We start from the raw sequence: 22,627 nt of genomic DNA, 5'->3' as shown, positions 1-22,627 counted from the left end.
TCATATTGACTGTGTAGCTGGCCAGTGACTGTGATCCTTCACTGAGGTCCCTTCTAATCCAAGTGCCCTTGGGGAGGGATGGAAAAACAGCATTAAAGGCAGTATTGTCTGACCTGGCCTGCTTTCTGCCTTGGGGTCAGTTACTGAGCTATCTTCCAGAAGCTCAGGAGCATTAGACAACAAAGGTTACTACTACCATTGATTTGATTTCCTACTTCCTAGCCTAGCAAGTGGGATTCTGCAATACCTTTTGCTTTCTTTCTAGACCCTTTTTATTTTATTATTATATTAATTTATTTATTCTTTTCAATTTCATAATTATATGGGATATTATAATATAGAATTTATATAGGAAAACACATATACATTTTATATATTTGTATACATTTATATCTTTCATATTATAATTTAGAATTTATATAGGAAGGTACATATGCATTTATATACTTTTATAAAGACAAGACACTATAAAACTCCATGAAGCGTGCTGGAAAGGCAGCTGGCAAGACTTCAGGGAGGGGCAGAAGAGGGCATAGAGGGAAAGGTGTAAGTTCCTCCCCCTCCCAAACTGAGACGCAGCCTCTTTCCCGCAACTAGCACGGATGAGGCTTCCAGCAAGGAGAGGGGATAAGGTCAGTACCACTGGCTGTGCCTGAGACTGCATCCCCTCCAAGAGCACGAGCCATAACCACCACCACCATGACAGCAAGCAGCAGCACAGAGGAAGAACTGGAGCTGGATCTGGATCTGGATCTGAGTGCCATAGCAAGGGAACTTCTAGGGAAGGAAGGGGAATCATCAGAGTTTCTGTTCCACACCCCTCAAGTTTCCCCTAGAGCCACTAGGTGGCTGAATCCAGCCCATGGCTGTCCCTGTGGCACTGTGCATGGGGCCAAGCCCCACCCACCCGTGATGTGGACTCAAAAGACACTGGAATTCTGACACACTACAACCTGCTGGACATCTGACCCTCCAGGTACCTTTCCACTTTTACCTGTGCTGCTACAACACCCCCCCCCTTCCCCCGGCCTGTCACTCGTGCACCCCCCAGCGCTCTCAGGGGGTGCACGAGCACCCCTGTGCACCCCCTGCGCATTGCTACTGGGCTATGGGGAAGGAGGAGACCCCAAGTCCTGTGCATGACCACTAAAACTGTACTCTGCCAGGGTTGGGGAGGCCTGGTGGGACTGCTGGCAGTGCAGCAGCCCCAGGAAATGCCAGGACCAAGGTTCCCCCCTGGTGAAAGGTGAGTAGGAGGCACCATAACCTCCAGCCACCACACGCATGCACACAGTCCTGACTGGGGAAAGCCCAGCCTATCACGTCTTTGACAGGCCTGAGGCTTACTGGTTGCAGTGGAGTTGTGAGGCTCTAGGTGAACTCAGCTTACCTGCCTGGGATTCCAGCTTTCAGGTTGAAAAACCCTTCGTCAGGCTGAGGGAGCACCTGCAGTTTGTGTGTGTGTGTATGTGTGCACGTGTGCTGTTCCTGGATGGAAGGAATAGTAAAGAAGCCAGAGGCTGGCATGCAATTCAGGCAAGAAAGCCAGTCAGTGAAAATGGAAATGGAGGCATCAGGGGATGAGGGACAGGCTGGGGTGGTTGGGGGAAGGTAAAAGTGGAGAGGTACCTGGGGAGTCAAATGTCCGGCAGGTTGTAGTGTGTCCACTGCATTCCACTGTCTATATTGAGTCCCTGAGTTTCTGTACTTAAGAGGTTGATGAAGTGCAGTTCATAAGCTTGTCTGTCAAAAGTGGTCTGTAAATTCCTTTTGAGAATCAGGCCTGAGAGATTGGAGACAGGCGGTGTTCTGTTCTTTTCTTTGATAGATTTTTGGTGAATGCTCATTCTGGTGCACAGTTGTTGCTTGGTGTGTCCACATATTTTCCATCAGGACACCAGATGGAGATATGCATTGCATTGAGAAGATATCTCCATACTAGAGATATTATTGGCAGGTTTTGCACGTCTTGTCATGGCATGGCCTGGATCCATTCAGTGTGTTTTGGGCTGTAGGAAATTGCCTTCTGGCAATGAGGTTAGCAAGGTTCAGTGCTTGTTTGAATTTACAAACCACTTTTCACAGATGAGCCTATGAACTGCACTTCATCAACCTCCTAGGTACAGAAACTCTCGGACTCAATAGACACTGGAATTCTGACACACTACAACCTGCCGGACACCTGACCCTCCAGGTACCTTTCCACTTTTACCTGTGCTGCTACAACCCCCCCCCCCCCCCCCGGCCTGTCACTCACCCCCTGATGCCTTCGTTTCAATTTTCACTGACTGGCTTAAGTGGTATCTTGCCCTCAACCAGACTTAAATGGTGTAAGATGGCTAAATATACTCTTAACTTCTTTTAACATGTCTTGCTCACCCCTGATATTCTCTCACTTGCTCATTTCCTTTGCCTCTTCTTCTCTTACCCAAATTTTGGTCAAGCAAACAAAAGCAAATTCTATACCATATTGCCATTAAGCCATTGAGTGCTTCCTATAGCTTACAGGTAGCAAATTTAATGAGTGGCAGTTGGTTCAGTGCTTCAGATGTATTCCTGTCCTGGTCTGGCCCCTTTTTTCAACTCTCTCAGTTTCTCAAAGAAACTGTCTATTTCTTTGGTAGCTTGTGACCCAGAAAACAGTGTTTCTGTGACTTTGTTACTAAACTGATCTAACTTTGGTTTAATTGATTTCTCTTTTTTGAAAATCACAATTCCAGGTCCCTAAATAGTTAGGTATCATTTATTCTTTCTGTTGAAATACCACTCATACCACTCTTTTGTATGGAATGTTGGAGAAGAAATTTGCAAAGCCTGAGGGTAGAGTAGATGTTATTTTCATGATACAGTTTTACAGCCTTGCCAAACAAGAGTGAAATGAAAAATCAACATGAGGTGCGTTGATATCCATCAGTCTAAGTTCACATATTTTCTTTGAAGTAACTTGGGGCTAGATTCAATAAGGGATGTAAGTGCTGAATGGAGGACTTAAGCTGACTTGAGATGCCCAAATCTAAATTGTGATCCAACCCCTCCTTTCCTCCCAGTCAGTTGGTGCCTAAGCCTGGAGCTGCCTAAACTCACTAAGCACTTCACTATTTGACTTTAAAGTTCTCTACATTCTTAAAGTTGTGCTGCTGAGCATGCTCAGAAATATCCAGTCTACAGCTGACTGGTTAGGTCACTCGGCTAGAAGGGGAGAGCCCCTGCATTCCATTTCCTGCTCCAAGAACTGTTTATGCATTTTATTTAATGACTGTTGAATGTAAGTTAATGAAGCAGTCACTGGAGCCCAGGACTCTCCTCTCCAGCGGCGTGTCCTAACTACAGAGTTAGTCACCACATTCTCTTGCTCCCTCTCTCTCTGGTCCAGCACGCCTTGAATTCTCTTCTGAACAGTGGCAATGCCTGAATAGGAGGAGTAGTCCCTGTTCAGTCTCTCATAATCTGACGGTGATGGCTCATTCCTGGGAGATAGGACGACGTTAATTTGAATCCCCTTCAGACTGAGGAGGGAATTGAACCCAGGGCTCTAACTTCATGAGTAAGCATGTTAACAAACAGTCTGTTATGTCCAGGTGCACCAGCAACACCACAACAGTCATTTTGTAGAAAAGGAGTAAGTCCTGATAATTCCTTTGAAAGAGCTGCTGCAAATACCTTCAGGAGTCAGTTCTAAGCTGTGAATCCCAAGTGGACAACAGCAACTTCCTATAGTCCCAAGTGAGATGCCACACTCTTATATAGGATGAGATCTTTAGTGTTTCTTATTAGTTAGCTCTAGGCAGCTCCCTGTTCATTGTGCTAGTTATTATGTATCCCACTGAGACCTAACTTCCCTATTCACAGAGTATAGAACAGGGGTGGGCAAAATACGGCCCGCAGGCCAGATCCGGCCCACTAGGTGGCTGAATCCAGCCCATGGCTGTCCCTGTGGCACTGTGCATGGGGCCAAGGCCCACCCACTCACACTGGGGCAGCCTGGTTGGGCTCCTGCCAGAGCCCACGGCCTGGCCTCAGCTAGCACGTGCCTCTTCTAGTTGCCTGTTTCCAGTGTGGCTCCAGCTGGGTGCTACTCTGTCCCCCCCCCCCACATCTGCAGGGACAGTTTTTGCTCCTGATCTTGCCCTTGCCATTCTGCACTACTCCCTCTGGTTGAGCAGCTTCAGCTCCTGCCCTGGCACGTGGGGCTCTGGCTTCAGTTCCTGGCCACCTCTCAGTGGAAAGCAGCCAGGAGCTGGAGCTGGAGTCCCATGCTCTCGGGCAGGAGCTGCCCACATGCCTGGCAGGAGGAGGAGCCGCTGCTGCAGGCAGGCAGTGTGGAGCAGCACCTGGACAGCTGCAGCCACACTGGGAACAACTGCTCCTGCCCCTGCCACGCCATTCCAGGTGGTTGGGCGGGCAGCTTCACCTGGGTGGCTCCTGCCCCAGCACTCAGGGTTCCAGCTTCAGTTCCCAGCCGCCTTCTCAGGAGCTGGAGCCCAGAGTCCTGCGTGCTGGGGCAGGAGCCACCCAGCTGAAGCTGCCTGCTTGTGTGGCTTGGCAGGGGCAAGACCAGGAGCAGGTGCTGCTGCTGGAGGCAGGGAGAACAGACCAGCACCTAGCCAGGCTGAGGCAGGCTTGCGGGAGCAAGTGTAAGTGCGGTGCAGGCTGTAGTACGAGCAGGTGGGGCTTGGCCCCATGTAGAGTGCCACAAGGGCAATGTAGACTGCACTGCCCTGGTGAGATCTGCTGTATGTGCCCACCCCCATGCCCCTCTACACACACAGCCCACACTTCCCCTGAGGGCAGGGACATGTAGGGAATGAGCCCGACCCCCGGCCCCAGCTGTCACCGCTTTGTGACACATCTCTGTGATCCCAGACTTACCTGTGCCCTCCCACTCCTGAACACTGCTCCCCACCTGCCCGTAGCCCCATTAGGAGTTTTGGTGAGTTGTTGTATTTTGGGGGGAGGCAAGGAATACTGTCCAGCTGGCCCGCAACATCTCATTAAAACTCTCCATGTGGGCCTTGGGCCCAAATAATTGCCCGCCCCAATATAGAAACTAGGTCCTAGCACAGAGTTTTAGATTTCATTCTGGGGAAAGATGTCTAAGGCTATAATAGCATAGTAAGCATACTGTCTTTGGTAGCAGCACCCTCAACACTTCATTGTGTGGGTTTCCTCCTGAACTAGAAGCAGTGTAACTGCATCCACATAGGTTAACTAATCATCTTGGAGGTGTCCTAATTGGCACAATTAATTATTAAAGCTAATAAAGCCTGTTTCAAGCATCAAGGGGAGACATCCCTGGTTAGAAGGCAACACATCTCCAGCAGCAAAGTGTTTCAGGGCATTGCTACTGAAGACAATAAATTTACCAGGGAAACGTAGCTTTAGTCCTTTATTGCAGCTGGGTCTTGGTATCTTTAAGTTTTCCTTGACGATGCTGTTTAATGGTCTGCGTAATGTTAGAGCAGAACTGTGAATCCTATCAGGTAAACCAAAAATGCTTTTTCAAATAGGATGCTGTGGCCTTTTTTCATAAAAGCTGCTTAAATTTTCTTCTAGCTAGGAGCAGTGGGTTTTTTCCTCCCAAAGTTGTTTTTATTTTAATGCCTTGTTTTCAAATACTCAAAGTAGTGAAGTACTAGATGGCAGTTAATGGTACAACAAAACACAAAACTTGGCCACAAAAGTAAACTAAATATGTATAATAATTTTATGACTGATTTCTATTGAATCTTAAAATGAATATGATACAGCTGATGATTGGCTGGCTCTGGGACTGCACTGTGGCTCAAATGGCTCAAGTCCCTGCCACCTGACAGTCAGCTGATCATCGGCTGGCTCCAGGACCTCATGAGCTCGAACCCCAGTGTGGTCCCAGTGCTGCTGATCATCTGCCTCATGTCCATTTTAAGGCACACTGGCACAGAGTCCAGGATCATGATCTGGCAAGTAGAACACAATTGCGGTCTGATCCCCAATCCCAAAAATCGCGTGTCCTGCCATGCACATATATCGCCTTTAATGAATGTTTGTCAATAGCCTATGTTTCAGATAACCAACTAAAAAATAATTCTGTAGTGAGGGATGAAACCCCAGATTTCCATTCATCAGAAATTTTCAACATTTCAAACTTTTGTTTCACTGCAGTTGAAACACAATATTAAATTTTGAAATGTTCTATTAAAAATAATTTCCAAAACATGTTTTTGGAAATGTATAAACAGCGTTCTTGACCATTTTTATTCTATTAAAGTTGTATTGCTTTGTTTTGATATTTGTAAGAAAATCTAGCATGATTAATATAATGTAATAGATATAGTGAAAATAAAGATGAGAGTCAAAACAAAGTACTTCAACTTGATTAACATGAAATATTTTGCTCTAATTAAAATGGAAAGTGTTAATACTTTTTAAAAAAAAATTGGTAATTTTAATGTTTTTGTGAAATCCTGCATATTTACTGAATCAACATTTTCTGCCTGACAGCTGCTCCAACACAAACCTTCACCCAGCTCTAGTATTCTGAAATATATTTTAGAAGGTTGAGAAAATGACTTGTATATAAAGAGCTTTTACTTTCATAATTTTAGCTGTAAGAATTTTTAAAGACCATGATTATTTGTCATTCATTTGTAATAAAATACTGCCACACTGTTACTGTGATAAAATATACAATGATGATTTAATCTAGCAGCTTGTATCTCAGATATCTTGATATAACAACTACTCTTAAAAAAGCTACCTAACTTAATGTCACAAATACTGTGAGGAATACACAGTGTGCCAATTCTATGTGGTTGTAACTGGCTTTCATATAATTATTTCTTAATAAGTTTTTCTTACTGGCTATTCGTTCAGCTGTTTTAAATAATATCCCAGCATAATCTTTCCAAATTGTTTGTGTAGGCTATAACACTCTGATTCCTCTCATAAAGTAAGTAAAAAATGCTTTCTGGGTGCTTAGTCATGAATATCTCTTATACCATTATTGTGAAAGTAGTATTGCTTCAAAAAAATCCTACAGGTTTGAAAACCTTTGTTTCATGAATAAGCCTTGGAATTTAGAAGACATTTTCACTGAGAATGAGCTGCTCCACAACTCCCAACTGCAAAATGTCTTGTACCTTGCCCTGCCCAAGCAACTAATATTAGGCTAGTGAGAAAGACAGGACATTGGAATTAAACCAACTTCTAATCTTTTGTAATAACTCCATTTCACACCTTGAAAAAGGAAAGAAAAGTAACATTCAGGGATAGTTGAATGTTGCAGTTGAAGTCTAGACCTAAATGCCTGTGTTACTTCTACAATTCATGGGCAAAGTTAGGCATCTCAGAATAGGGTTCATAACAGCTTGTATACATAATAGAAAACTGCTAAGGCTGGCCAATAGCAAACACTGAAGAGAGGGGTGCGTGTTTAAATCCAGCCTTTTTCAAGGGTTTAGGTGCCTTTCTCTAGACTACAGAGGCACCTATGTCAGATGGAGATTCTTAGCTCAGCACATCTCCTGGACTTGGGGTGCCTAAGCCACCCTTTCAGGAGGTATCCGGGGTTGTTCTCTTTGGCTAAGGGCAGAGATTCCAAAAACCTGAGCCTGAATTGATTCAGTCTTTGCAGGTTAGTCTAACCTGGCTAGGCTAAATCAGTTTTGTAACCAGACGGGCATCCCAGACATGCAGTGGCTCAGACCAGAAGCTGGGGGGCGCTAGAGCAGCCCTCCCTTCCTTTCTACAGAGCTGAGCTGAGGGGGGTGTGGCCCAGCCCTGGCAGGATGCTCTGATTAGAGAGGGGTCCCCCCCACTTCTGACCAGCCCAGCAGGGAATGTTTATCACCCCTAACTCAGTGTTTATCAGCCCATTAAGAAAACAACAGAGGGACATGACCAGCTATCTATTGAGTCTGCCTTTGTCCTGTCTGCCACAGCTCGGAGGTAGACAGCATGTGGTCTGCTAGCTAATGCTGAGAGGTGTCTGTGAGGGACAGGGGAATGCCTGCTTAGCAGAGAGTGGGGAGGGGAGTGGGGGAGCAGAAGCCAGGCAGATGCCTGCAGACACTGCCGGAGCTGCAGCCAGGGAGCAGATGGGAGGGACCAGCCCTGCTGTGGAGCATAGAGCCCCACCCAACCCAGAGAGCATGCTGGGGTGCTGGGGTACTCGGATTTAACTTAAACCAGCAAGGGGTCTGGGACAGACATTGCATAAACCAGTTTGAGCCAAATCAGCGAAGTCTGGTACTTCATTCAACTAGGTTTATTTCAAACCGGTTTCAGTCACTCTCAAACTGGTTTATGTGCACTGAACATATGTTCTCTTACAGGTTTAAGCCAGTTTTTGATCACTTAAACTGGTTTATGTGTAATGTCTTTCCCTAGCCTTAAATTGGGCAAGTGGTAGTACCACCACCGCCACCCCACTTTTTATAAAATTGTTCAATCATCCAGAAACTGGGAAATGTGGGAGTGCCCTAATTATTGAGCTATGGAATCATTCTCCCTTTTGATCAGTAGCAACAGTGAGCAATGCTTGATATTACATGGTATGTATAATTATATTCTTAGTACTACTATTGGTATGACATGAAATTATTCATTTATTAGATTTATATGCAGCCCTTCCCAAAAAACTCACAGTGACTTATACGGGAAAAGGAAAAAAAAAACTTTAAAAAAGCAGGTAAAATATTATAAATAATAATATAATAATGAAAACTGTACTATCAAATTTCAAAATGGAATTTCATTTTGAAGTAACATTTTTAAAATGTTCCTTAATGAAATTTTTAGTACAAACTTTTAATTTATTTTAGTTCCAGTTTGGAATGTAAAGAGATTTCAAAATGTCAAAATTCATTTAAAAAAGAAATTCCAATTTTGATTGGCTCAGGTGGATTGACACCTCTTTTTAATGTTGTTTTTTTTCCTTCCTATTTATCTTGTCCTTTGTTAGTCTTGTGGTATCTGTTTCAGACTTGGTATCAGTTCAAATGGGCTTATACTTCTAAAAAGCTCCTTTTTAAAAGTGGATCACTTTCTTTTGTAGGATCTGCAGCTGATCTTTGTAAAATGGCCATGGTTGAGATTTTTACTTCTGTTGCCATGTCTCCAACTTTAACAGCCAGGTTAGTACAAGAATGACTGCAATTCTCTGTTTAATTGTAGATAAAAGTAGTTGAGATGGAGGTCATTTAGGTACATTTTTTTCCTTTATTTTTGTTCCATTTAATAAATCTGTTGTGCCTATACTTTACTGATACTTTTTTCTGCTGTGTGATTCCATGCAGTTGAAGGAATATTTCATATGCATCTGTTTCTCTTAACAAGTAAGGACCAGTGCTATGACTCAAGAAGACGTTTTTATTACCTCATGCTCCAGTAGGTGTTTGGATAAATCCATCCAGATATATTGGGCCTGGTTCTAAAATGTGATGAGCACCTACAGCTCCATTTGAATTTAGGTCAATGGATGTTCAGCACCTTTGAAAATCAAATCTATTGCACAATGCAGTTTGAACTTCCACAGAAGGGAGGGATTCTGGTCCTTGCCCTTGGTGCCCCTCAAACAGAAGCTACCTCGCTGCTGTTCATCTACTTCATCCAATAAATATTAAATGCAAAGTGTACAGAAGCTTTTGGAAGAAGCAAGCTGAAATCCCCTCTTTTACCATTGCATGTTTGAAGTGTTTTTTCTGTGGTTAAAGCCTTAGGATTCACATGGCATCATGCTGTGTCCAGGCTATTCCATTCTACCCAAAATGAATGCAGTCAAACTGGAGCCTACTGAGCATGCAGAGGGCAAACTTAAGTATTCATGAGCAAATAAAATCCAGACTGTGAATAAATGCCAAAAATTGCATTTGCATGGTTACGTAAGTGCAGGTAGGTGTGTAAAGACACGATGACATTTAGTCCAATGTCTTTAATGGAACCCACTTCCATGCAGGAATGAACTGACAGCACAAATCCCTCTCTGACCTTAATATTGCCCCTATATTAGGATGAGGCAGACCATAGGGTTTGAACAAGCAGAAACCATCTTGATTTAGGTGACCAGCACCAAGGATAGCCTCTACTGGGTATCTGTGCCGCTCATGCAGTTCAGCCACAAAGGGATGATGTACCAGTTTGAGAAGTCGGGCTAATCATTTTATATTTAACAAGAAATAGTAAGATTTCCTGAAAGATAAATAGCCCATAAAAATATGGGGTGAATTAAAAATATGGAGCACAGAAACTGCATTAATAGACATTTATTTACACACAATAGCTCTGTGTTATTTAATTAGTGTAAAGTAATATGCAAGCGGTAACACCCAAATTATTTCAATATTATGGATATTGTAATATATGGGTAGGGGTAGAGTTCAAAGCATAAAACAAAAGGACTGCATTAACAAAACATACAAAATATAAAGCCTCCTGCTATGACTAACCTCTTTCCAATTCTTGGATGAAAGACTAGTGACCCATTAAAAAAAAAAAGAAATAATTTGATCTAAATCTGGAATGGGAAATGGACATTTGGCAGGACATTCTGTATGTAGCCAGGGAACAATATTTCTCTGTTTTAAATACTGTGTGATGTACTGTTATCTATTACATTACCTTTGGGTCAGGTTCTTCGCCCCTTTTTGCTGTTGCCTGAGCTCCACAGTCTGGTTATAAATTTTTTCCATGGGCATAATGGTAGAGTCTGGATCCTAGGACAGATGCCCAACACCAAGCAGCTAGGGGCAGGGAGGAAGAGGACAAGAGAACATCTCTGCTGCGCTAGTTTTCATCTGTGAAATAAGCCTTTAGGTAGTTAGAGGGAGCAGGGCACAAGCACAGGTTCTGACTTAGAAGAGGGACTGGAATGGTGCCCCCATGGGAGTCTGCCATGGCAGGAGCAGCCCCACACTGTGGCTGTAGGAGTAGCAGCTCCTGGGAGAATGCAGAGAGCTGGGGTCATGCCAGGTAAGACAGTACCCCCTTGGATTCCTGCAGTCATTATCTGCCTTTAGGGGCCATAACCACGTGCTGTAAGGTAGAGAGAGCCCTAGCCCTAGCCTTTGCCAACTTACGCTACAACTGAAGGAGCTGTGACTTGGAACAGAACCGTCTCTGTGCAGAGCACAGTATCAGACAGTTTTGCCTTGCATGCTTTCACAGAGCTGCCCCTTTTAAAGAGATGGTGTTACCAAATAGCTGGTAAGGCACAATAAATGAGGAGAAACTATTAGGTGTTGAAATTGCTTTACATTGCAAAAGTGTTCCAAGGTTTGTATTATTCATGTAGCAGGCGAAGCAATAGAGAAAGATCAAGACATTACTGGCAGTTGAGAGAAGCTGCTTGAAATGGGAAGTCTGAACTCCTGCCAATGATTAACAAGTGGATGGCTCAGCTAAAGGAGTTCCTCTTAACAGGTACTAATGGCACATTCCTGTAATATTTAGTAAGCACTTAGGAGTCAGGTTTGTCACAGAAAATGCAACATCTCTCAAACTCTAATTAGCAGTCTTTGCAGGCTTCTGGATAGGTCATTGTGGGCTGCTGGAGAAAGAGACTAGACTGAGACCCAGAAAGGTGAGTACCTGCTCAGTCAGCAGTTTGCTGGGCCATTTTTATGCAAGTCATAGATTCATGGATTCATAGATTCATAGATGTTAGGGCCGGAAGGGACCTCAATAGATCATCGAGTCTGACCCCCTGCATAGGCAGGAAAGAGTGCTGGGTCTAGATGATCCCAGCTAGATGCATATCCAACCTCCTCTTGAAGACCCCCAGGGTAGGGGAGAGCACCACCTCCCTTGGGAGCCCGTTCCAGACCTTGGCCACTCGAACTGTGAAGAAGTTCTTCCTAATGTCCAATCTAAATCTGCTCTCTGCTAGCTTGTGGCCATTATTTCTTGTAACCCCCAGGGGTGCCTCGGTGAATAAATCCTCACCAATTCCCTTCTGTGCCCCCGTGATGAACTTATAGGCAGCCACAAGGTCGCCTCTCAACCTTCTCTTGCGGAGGCTGAAAAGATCCAGGTTCTCTAGTCTCTCCTCGTAGGGCTTGGTCTACAAGCCCTTAACCATACGAATGGCCCTTCTCTGGACCCTCTCCAGGTTATTTCATAGATTTCATAGACATTAGGGCTGGAAGGGACCTCGGAAGATCATCGAGTCCAGCCCCCCGCCCAAAGGGCAGGACGTCAGCTGGGGTAATAGGATCCCAGCAAGATAAGCATCCAGTTTCATCTTGAAGGTGTTCAATGAAGGTGCTTGAACAACCTCCGGCGGCAGGCTGTTCCAGACCTTGGGGGCTCGGACAGTAAAGAAATTCTTCCTTATGTCCAGCCTGAAACGATCTTGTAGTAGTTTGTGACCATTCGTCCTCGTCATCCCTTGGGGCGCTCTGGTGAACAAACGTTCCCCTAGATACTGGTGATCACCCCTGATAAACTTGTAGGTGGCCATCAGATCACCCCTGAGCCTGCGCTTTTCCAGGCTAAAGAGCCCCAGGGCTCTCAGCCTGTCATCGTAGGGTCTGCTTCCCTGACCCCTGATCATGCGCGTGGCTCTTCTCTGGACTCTCTCAAGCTTCTCCACATCCTTTTTGAATTGTGGAGCCCAAAACTGGACTCAATACTCCAGCTGCGGCCTCACTAAGGCCGAGTACAGGGGGAGAATGACGTCCCGGGATTTGCTTGAGAAGCATCTACGGATGCAAGCCAGTGTTTTGGTCGCTTTACTAGCTGCAGCATCGCACTGCAGGCTCATGTTCATCTTGTGGTCAATGATGACCCCCAAGTCTCTTTCTTCCATAGTGCTAACCAACATAGCACTGCCGAGCCTATAAGGATGCTGCGGGTTTTTCTTCCCAAGGTGGAGAACCTTGCATTTATCGGCGTTGAACACCATCAGATTCTCATCCGCCCACTTGCTGAGCCTGTTCAGGTCAGCCTGGATCACCCGCCTGTCTTCTGGTGTGGATGCTTTGCCCCAAAGTTTGGTGTCATCGGCGAACTTGGCCAGTCCGCTTCTGACTCCAGTGTCCACATCGTTAATGAAGATGTTGAACAGTATGGGTCCAAGGACAGAGCCCTGGGGGATCCCACTGGTCACAGGACACCACGATGAGTGACTTCCATTAATTACTACCCTCTGGGTCCGACCCCGGAGCCAATTTTCCAGCCAGTGGATCGTGGGGGACCCAAGGCGACAATTGGCCAGTTTCTCCAAGAGACGATCATGGGACACCAGATCGAAGGCTTTTTTGAAGTCAAGATATATGACATCAATCCGTATCCCTCTTGAAGTGTGGTGCCCAGAATTGCACGCAGTACTCCAACTGCGGTCTGACCAGTGCCCGATAGAGGGGAAGTATCACCTCTTTGGATCTATTCGTCATGCATCTGCTGATGCATGATAAAGTGCCATTGACTTTTCTGATGGCTTCGTCACACTGCCGACTCATGTTCATCTTGGAGTCCACTAGGACTCCAAGATCTTTTTCTGCTTCCGTGCCACCCAGCAGGTCATTCCCTAGGCTGTAGGTGTGCTGGACATTCTTCCTCCCTAGGTGCAGCACTTTGCATTTCTCCTTGTTGAACTGCATTCTGTTGTTTTCTGCCCACTTGTCCAATCTGTCCAGGTCTGCTTGCAGCTGTTCCCTGCCCTCCGGCGTGTCCATTTCTCCCCACAGTTTTGTGTCATCCGCAAACTTGGACAGAGTACATTTCACTCCCTCGTCCAAGTTGTTGATGAAGACATTGAAGAGTATCGGTCCAAGGACTGAGCCCAGCGGGACCCCACTGCCCACACCCTTCCAGGTCAATACCGACCCATCCACTATGACTCTCTGGGTGCGACCCTCTAGCCAATTCGCCACCCACCAGACTGTGTAGTCATCCAAGTCACAGCCTCTTAACTTGTTCACCAATATGGGGTGGGATACCGTATCGAAGGCCTTCCTGAAGTCTAAAGTCATTTCACTTCTTCCTGCTTCCATTTCCCTATTTGTCAATGGGGGTAATGGCATTGCTTTGGCTGAGGTGCTTTAGAGTTGCTGTTGAAAAGAGCTACAGAAGAACTAGGTACTGTTGTTGTTATTAGTATAAGTATCCCTCAAAATCAAAAGGGCACAATCAGTCTCATGTTACCATTACATCCTCTCCTATTCATTCTGTTACTTGATACCTTGATATATTGATACCTATACTTATAGCCTCTCCCTCTTTTTAAGTACTTTAATCTCTGTGACACCATCTAACTTTGGGATAACTTTTTTTGCTTTGAAATAACATAACCTGTCAGAACATTTTGAAATACTTTTCGTGGTCACTGAGGGTGAGATGGCCAACTCCTTTTTCATACCAGTCAGCAGTTTCTCCTGCAAACAGTTCAACTGATTGCCTATAACCATAGAGCTGTGTGAGCAAAGGATTTACGTTTCAGTTTCTAATCATTTACAGTTTTCCCAGATGTAGGTGGGTTTTTCAGGATGTTATCACTGACAAAATCCACTTCTTTCTGATTACACTGTATAAACAGGTCTCAGTAGGTAGGCAGAAACCTTAGTGCTGCTAAGCTAAGGCTAGGACTGATTCTTCTGTTCCTTCTTCTGTTCCTTAAAGGAACTGAGTTTGCACATCTCTCCTGTAAAAAAAGAATAAATAAATACATAAATAAAAATCTAGTATTCTCAAGTAAATATTGATCTCTGGTACCTTTAGCCATCTGTTATCACAACACTTGACTGTAGATCTGCTGTAGCTCTTTTAGACTTTTAACTTTCACCCTGGATTTTCAGATATACAGGCCATTCCACTATCTGTTTGGACAGTGCTTTTGCTTTGGGAGGTGGGGAAATAAATAAGGGCTCTTGATTCTACTCCGAAGGTGACAGGTTCCTGGTCTCAGAGGTAGACATACTCATCATCTTGGTAGCAGAAGGAGGCAGTCCTGAGATGCCCTTATTACTGCTTTAGAAATTAACAATGTGAACTCTCCAGTAGCTGCTGTCTAAATTCAGTAGGGGAATGAAAAATCCTCTTGTTCTATGTTTAACGTGGCAAATTTCCTATCCCTCAGGGTTCAGGAGTGCTGCTAGTAAGGCTAGTCATTACTTTCCTTCTAACATATGGGGATCATTTGTGGCACTATTGTCCTGGATCCAGCATGGGGCCACAGAGTGCTGAGGAGGCTCCCAGAGCTTCCACTGCAGACTTGCACAGGACTAGCTAAAATGTAGCTCTTTTTTTTTTTTTAAAAGCTAAATATGTTTCATATACAGAATATCATAAATACCCCAAGCAAGAAGGACATTCAATATCTAATGCATTTTAAAATGGCTCCTTGTCCTTGTAGCTATCCACGTCATTCAGAAAGAACAAATATATTCACTTCATTAAAAAATACATTAGCAGGTCACTTTTTAGTTTGGTATGTTTTAAGCTACATGGATCTGTGTGAAAATGTCATGCTCTTACATTAAGCATCTGATAGGCTTCCTGTTCTGCGTGATTTATTCACTGAGAAAGCATACGTTTTACATATTAATTGGATCATAGTTACAATGTCAAAATGTCCTGGCCCCTGCAATTAGCCTGTGGCTCAAGTAATATTCAGGAGGCATCCCAAAAGCAGAAAACATCTTCAACAATGGCTTTTAAGATAAAAGCTTCTTGGATTTTGTGTGAAGAGAAACTTGAAAATTCTAAAAAATCATACAAAGCTACCTTAAATGTATTTCTTATTCTTAGTAGCAGGATGATCTGATCTGGATTCCTTTCATGATGATCTACAGCAGTGAAATAACAAATGGCATCTGTAAGTCAGGCATGAAAATACACTGAACTTTACTGTGGGGAGCATGGGGAATGCCTTACTGGATCAGATTCAATATCCTTCTGATCCAGTAGACTGTTCCTGGCAATGGGCAGTACCAGATGCTTCAGAAGAGGATGTAAGAGCTGTACTGTTAGCAGTTGGGAGATAATCTTTTCCCCATGTAAGATTCATTCTGATCTCTATTAGTTAGAGAAGGCATTAAGTTCTGAGGCTGAAGATTTAAAATTCTTTCCCAAAACATGTGTTGTCATTAATTATGTTAATACTGCATACCCATGATATTCAGTTCTTGGCTACAATGACTCCCTGGGTTCCACTATTCAATTATGCCTTTTGTGGAAAAGTATTTTCTTTTGTCAGGCTTTAATTTCTCACCTTTAAATTTCATTGAATGCCCCCTTGTTCTCAAGTGATTAGGCAATAAGAATAATAATTCCCAAAATTCCTTTTTTCTCACGGTTGTATATTCCTGTATCATATTTCCTCTTTGTCATCTCCAGTCAAAAGAAAATACTGTATTTATTCAAATATAAGATGACCCTGATTATAAAAAGACCCCCAATAATTAGATTATATATGTGGAAAAATGTATAAATTTGTTACAATGTTTCATGTATAGAATCTAATTGTTGGAGGTTTGCCTTGAATATTGCTGCCTCCCACTGCTACAGCAGGGAAAATAAATTTTGGTGGAGTCAGGTGGCTCCCTTGCCCCCTTGCCCCCCATCCCCAACTTCTTTCCCCTGTAGCCCCTTCTTTACTGTCTGACTCTGTTCTCCCTGAGCATGTGGAAGTGAGAAGCAAATTTGAAAACACTGACCTAAAAATAAGCATGCCTGTAGTAACTTTGCATAGAGGGAAATTACTAGAGGTACATATAGACTTAGTTCATCCAAATTGATGCAGTTTACCTTTTTTGAAACCGCTGCAAGGTTTTAGCTCAGGTACACCATAAACACACTTTTAAGCAGCACTTCTGATTTTTTTTTATTTTTTTTTTTTTTAAGAATTTTTTTCATTTCCCAGGTCAAATTAGGCAGATAGGCCAGATCAGTTCCAAATCCTTTGAATTGTTCAAGAACCGTATGTGGTCCTACTACTGGCTAGGATCTTCCACCCCAGTCTTTTCAACCTGGGGCTTCAGATACTTCCATATCTTTTGGCAGGCATCCTAAGTACAAGTGCAAGCCCAGAGGCTTGTGGTTCAGATGCCCCCAGCCACATGAGCAAGCTAGGGAGGAATCTCCCATTTCCATAAAATCAGTTTGTAGCCAAGATCCTCCCACTGGAAGCTGTCCAGCAGGAAGCTAGCCATGAGGTTCTCATAGGGACTTCTATCCCAAAGGTGTACCCTCCACTACACAATGATAATTTAATTTCATTACCTTGGTCATGGTATTTCCACTGCCAGAGAATCTACAAAATAGGTTACTGAGGGTTTTTTTTTTGGTGAAAAGTGTGTGTGTGTGTGTACATACATAAAAGTTAGATATTTACAATTTCTAGTCATCTTTCATTACAACTTCACACACCAAAAAACCCCCATAATCCCATTACAAAATATGCACCCATGCAAAAGCCTGCCGGTCTCCCTAACCCAATCCCACAGTCCCTTAGTCCACACCCTGGTTATGAGGTTTCAAGTCTCAGCTCCCACTGGAGTGCCTGCTGCTGCTGTCTTCATCCCTGTCCTCCTAGCCAGTTGTCTTGGTGTCTTTTTCACTGTCCACTTCTTCGCTGGGGGTGGGTCTTGGAAGATTCTTTGCTAAGTGTCTCTGCCAGGTGGCTTTGGCCTTGTCCTCACAATCCTCTGCTACAGACTTCTGTTAGTAGGACTGGAGTTCACTCAGAGCCATTTTAACACAGTCCACCACCTCTAGGTCCATGTGCCTATACATCAGGAGGTTCCTAGATTTCCACAGGGCACTCCTGATGTGGAACACAAAGTGATCGAAGTGGGCCAACGGGCTCCCTTGGTATTTGAACGGATGCCCGTACAGTGCTGCCACTTTGGTCAGCTGATTGACCCCTGTCATTGCTTCACAGAGCCACTTTACCTTTTTCCACACCTCCTTGGCGTAGATGCAGAGCCTTAGGAGGTGATCGATCATCTTGGCAGATCCTTGGTAGATAGCCCTCGGGCAGCTGGGTCTCCCCGGCTGCCTCTCTCTATGTCGCTGAGCCCTCACTAGCAGGGCTTGGTGGGCTATCAGCCAGTTCAAGTCTCTGTGGTCTTTGCGCAGGCTGGGCCTGCCACTCTGATTGAAGCTATTCCAGGAGATTTTTTTTGTTTTTGCAACATGACATAATATCATTCATAGGGGTGCTCCGATAGAAGCTTTTTGGGCCGATATTGATGGCCGATTTTTAATGAGCCATGTCGGCCAATACCAATCCGATTGCCAGTATGCAGCCAGGTAGCTTGGAGAGCAGTGTCTGGCTGGTAAATCTGTTGTGGGGGAAGGGGTGTGGGGGGGGTAGATCGAGGCCCCCGCAGTGAGGAGGGGAGTGGGGCAGGGGCAAGGGGCAGGTGCTGCAAATTGCCTGTCAAGAATGACAGGGGGGTGGGGCAGGGACATGCATGCTCAGTGTCCAGCCTCCCCGTACCACTTGGGGTCCAGCCCCGCTCCACCTCCCCTCCCCATTGCTGCTTGGGGTCCAGCCCTTCTCCCTCCCCTGCTGCTCGGAGTCTAGCCCCACTTCAACCCCTCTTGCCGCTCAGGGTCCAGCCCTGCTCCACACCCCCACCACTCGGAGTCCAGCTGCATCCCCCCCGTGCCACTGCTTGGGGTCCAGCTGTGCTCCCACCCAGCTGCCACTTGGGGTATGGCCCCGCACTCCCTCCTCCCTGCCGCTGGGGGTCCAGCTGTGCCCACGCCCCCCCTTGTCGCCGCTCAGGGTCCAGCCCTGCGCCCCACCACCAACGCTGCTAGCGGTCCAGCCACGCCCCCCCTTGTCGCCGCTCAGGGTCCAGCCCTGCGCCCCACCACCATCGCTGCTAGCAGTCCAGCCACTCCCCCCCGCCTGTCGCCGCTCAGGGTCCAGCCCTGCGCCCCACCACCATCGCTGCTAGCGGTCCAGCCACGCCACCCCCTTGTCGCTGCTCAGGGTCCAGCCCTGCGCCCCACCACCGTCGCTGCTAGCGGTCCAGCCACGCCCCCCCTTGTTGCCACTTAGGGTCCAGCCCTGCACCCCACCACCGTCGCTGCTAGCAGTCCAGCCACGCCCCCCATTGTTGCCGCTCAGGGTCCAGCCCTGCACCCCACCACTATCGCTGCTAGTGGTCCAGCCATGCCCCCCCCTTGCCGCCGCTAAGGGTCCAGCCCTGCGCCCCACCACCGTCGCTGCTAGCGGTCCAGCCCCGCCCCCCCTTGTCGCCGCTCAGGGTCCAGCCGTGCTCCCCCCCTTCCCCGTTGCTGCTCAGGGTCTGGCCTCTCCCTGCTCCACGTCCACCCCCACTCCAACCCGCCTCTCAGGCACTCCGGGTCTGTCCCCATGCTCCACCCCCCCTGCGTCTGTCTAGCAGGGAGGTGTGGGGTAGGCCCGCTGCTTGGGGGAGGAGGCAGAGGCACCTCAGGCAGAGAGGCATAGGGCAGCCCTGCTGCTCGGGTGGCTGGGGGCGTGTTCACCACTGCCACAAACTTCCCTGGCAGCAGTAGAAACTTGGACCCACAGAGCCAATTGTTGCCCACCCTCAGCAGCACACGTGCAGTTGGCCAAAAGAATTACAGACAGACTAAGCCTTTAATTGTATATATATAATTAAAAATTTTTTTTTAAAAAAGGTCCTCCATCAGTATTTCAGCCTTTTGGCCAAGATCAAATGTTAGTACCATCAAATTTTGGCATCAAGGGGAGGGTATCAGGGCTGGCTCTGGTATTGCAGTACCTCCAGGCCCAGTGCCAGTTCCCTGCAGCAGGAACATCTGTCCTTAAAGGACACCATCCCACACACACATATACCCAGTTCCCTGCAGTGGGAACACCTATCTTTCTCTCTCCCGTATTCTTGGCACCAAAGGCAGAGTGTCAGGGCTGGCTTTGGCCCTTCAGATGCTGGCCTGGTACTGCAGTACCTCCAGGCCCAGTGCCATGTACTGCAGTACCTCCAGTGCCAGTTCCCTGTGGAGGAAACGTCTGCCTGTCTTTTTTTTAAGGACCAAAAAAAACCCAAACCATGTTTCCATCGGTATGTTTACCCTATATATGTTGTATTTTATAGTCATCCTCAATGTTCGCTGCATTTAATCAGCTTCATAGTTGGTTTCCATTATTGAGCACATGCCTTAACAGCAGTTTAAAGATAATCAGTATATTTAGGTTTCCTTGTGGGGAGAGACTCCATGTTGACTGACGGGGTGGGGGAACTCCTCTTATATTCAAGCAAATATGGTAACCATATTATTTTTCAGCCTTTCTCTTTATTTAAGAGTGTTTTGTGATTCCTGTTCTACAATTTAGAAAAAAATTTTCAGTCAACTGCATTCAAGTTCTCAGCTGTCTGTTATAGATGATAGGATGGATGTTTGCTTTCAAATACCTATTGGAGTAGGAGAGGAAATGGACTATAGATTGACATGGTAAACCTGATCCAGATTGGTAAAATAGGTTTGTTTGGGATGATATGTCTGCTGAATTTATGCCCCAAAGATAAGAGCAATGCAGAGTACTATACACCAACATTTTTGACAGCAAGGATCCATAGGTGCTTAAATTCCAGCTTCACACATGCACTGAAGCACCTCAGTCTGAGCAGCTAGACACCTGGTTCCTGCCTAAGTTTTTGCAGTCCAGATTCAAGAGGGAGCAGTATGTAAACTCTGTGTAAATCCTGAACTCTGAGCACACCTTGTTGACTCTAGCAGCACCGAGTTTAGAAGAGAATGCAGCCACTACACTCGCTATGTTCTTTTGCTACTGCCTATCTTTATAATAGCCTGATGGCACTTGCCCAGCAAGGAGCCCTGTGTTCTACTCCATCCTCACCTGCCCCACACGCAGCTTTGACTAAACTGCAGAGAAGGTGAAAGTTCAGAAGTATCCTTATTCTTAGGATTTCCGGTTGGCTCATGGATGGCCCCTGCTCAGCATCTGAACTCTTGGAATTCCCTTTTAGAGGATCTAAGATTGTCTACATCCTGTCTCCAGTGTGTCCATAGTAGGGGCACTCTCAAACACACCTGATTTGGCTCCCACTTGTATGCACCAAACCTGGAAGTACAGTGGTGAAGCCAACTTGGGTACTCCCTTGGCTGGTTTTGAGATCATGGCAGTAGCATAACTAGGGTGGGGCAAGAGGAGTAGTAGGTGCTGATTGTGAGAGGGCACCAGAATTGGCCCTCACACATGTTTGCCATGGTAGGGGCAGCTCTGCACTGCCTCTGCCCAACCACTGGAGCCAGGCAGTGCAGCACAGCACCAAGCAATGCATCTATGAGCAGGGGAGGTGGGGGGAGTGAATGGAGTGAGCAGAATGAAGCTCTCCCTTTCCCCCTGCTGCCCTGCAGGAGCCTTGTATATACTGAAAGGGGGGTTGGGCAGGGAGAAGTATTCCCGGGGAGTCCAGCTGCTCCTGGGATCCTTCTGCATTAGGAGCAGGAAGGTAAACCTTCCCTTCCACTCACCCACATCCCTGCCCACAATCCACAGTGGCTGGTATGTTGCACCCCATTCCCCTCTCATATCATGCAATGCATTCAGTGAGCTGGGTATGCCTCTGAATTGCCACCATATCCGGCATGCTTCACAGCAGCTGCAAGGGGCTGCTCTGTGGAGCAAGCTTCAGTGTCACATTTCTGGTTCTAGCCTGTGAGCTGGATCAGATGGGCAGAGTATGTATGAGAGGTCTCTCTCCACAAACGCACTTGCATTATAGAGAACACAGGTGTCTAACCTCCTTCCTTTGAACTGCCCTTCTGGGGCCAGGCACCTAATTTGCAAGTATGCTGAAAGCCAAATTGAAGGCACCAATGGGGTCAATCTAGATTTTGCCTGGTAATGTTTAGAATATATAATTTGATATGCTGGTAGTTAAATGTAAGGTTAATGATTAGGGATATGTATTGCTACGGTAAATGGGTGGAAAGAATCTGACTCTAAATATGGGCTGACTTTGTGAGTTATTTCTGATTATATAGTTCTGTTACAAAAAGACTAATTAACCATTCCAAAAATAGTATGTTCAGTGCCTTTACTTAATATGTTTTTTATGTTTATTAGAATATAAAGTAGTTATTTACTGGAATTTTAGTAGCAGAGCAAGTGTTGGGGTAATGCTCTACAAAAATGTGAAAGGCGAGGATTTTTATGGATAATATATTTTAATGAATGGACTGTATAGTTGGGAATGACATAGACAGTAGTACTCAAAAGCTTGTCTTTCTCAACTATACAGTTGATCCAATAAACGATATCAAAAAACCTTGCCAGTAGTATAAACAGAGCATCTGAACATAAAGTAGGCAACCTTTAATCTTCTGGATCATGGTGTACATGTAAGAGATCTGGTCAGACGCCTGATGAATCCACTTGTACAGAGTCCTGTGACCATCGCACCAAAACCTTTGACGTGTATACCTAGGCAAGTATGAAGAAATGGAAGCTGCCCAAGACCTACCATCTTCCCTTTAATCCATTGAGGCAGAATCTAGAGACCTGACCAAGTCCAGACTTTCAGAGCTTCAATGGTTGCAGTTTTTACCAGAGAGCAACAGATAAGAACAGCTACTGACTGCCTAACTCCTCAGGGAGGGCGCTGAGCATAAGGTCCATCCATTTCAAGTAATGTGTCCACATAAAATTCATTCTTTTATAGAC

At 45.6% G+C, this 22,627-nt stretch overlaps 1 protein-coding gene across 12 annotated transcripts in view; it reads left to right on the top strand.

The window, feature by feature from the left end:
* HAUS3 (HAUS augmin like complex subunit 3) overlaps nt 1-22,627 on the top strand; it is a 250,406-nt gene that overhangs the window by 189,602 nt on the left and 38,177 nt on the right. For 7 of the 12 annotated variants that reach the window (XM_059721496.1, XM_059721499.1, XM_059721500.1 and 4 more), the window contains one exon: nt 9,035-9,113. In XM_059721496.1, the coding sequence (XP_059577479.1) occupies nt 9,035-9,113 (79 nt within the window). Of the gene's footprint in view, nt 1-597; nt 972-2,085; nt 2,195-9,034; nt 9,114-11,269; nt 11,398-22,627 lie in introns of those variants that run through there. The other 5 variants (XR_009459687.1, XM_059721501.1, XR_009459688.1 and 2 more) reach the window with 4 other exon arrangements.

This window comes from Alligator mississippiensis, chromosome 2 (genome assembly GCF_030867095.1).
Source record: "Alligator mississippiensis isolate rAllMis1 chromosome 2, rAllMis1, whole genome shotgun sequence".
Taxonomy (NCBI): domain Eukaryota; kingdom Metazoa; phylum Chordata; order Crocodylia; family Alligatoridae; genus Alligator; species Alligator mississippiensis.
The sequence above is the reverse complement of the archived record's forward strand: the minus strand, read 5'-3'. Positions and strand labels throughout refer to the sequence as shown.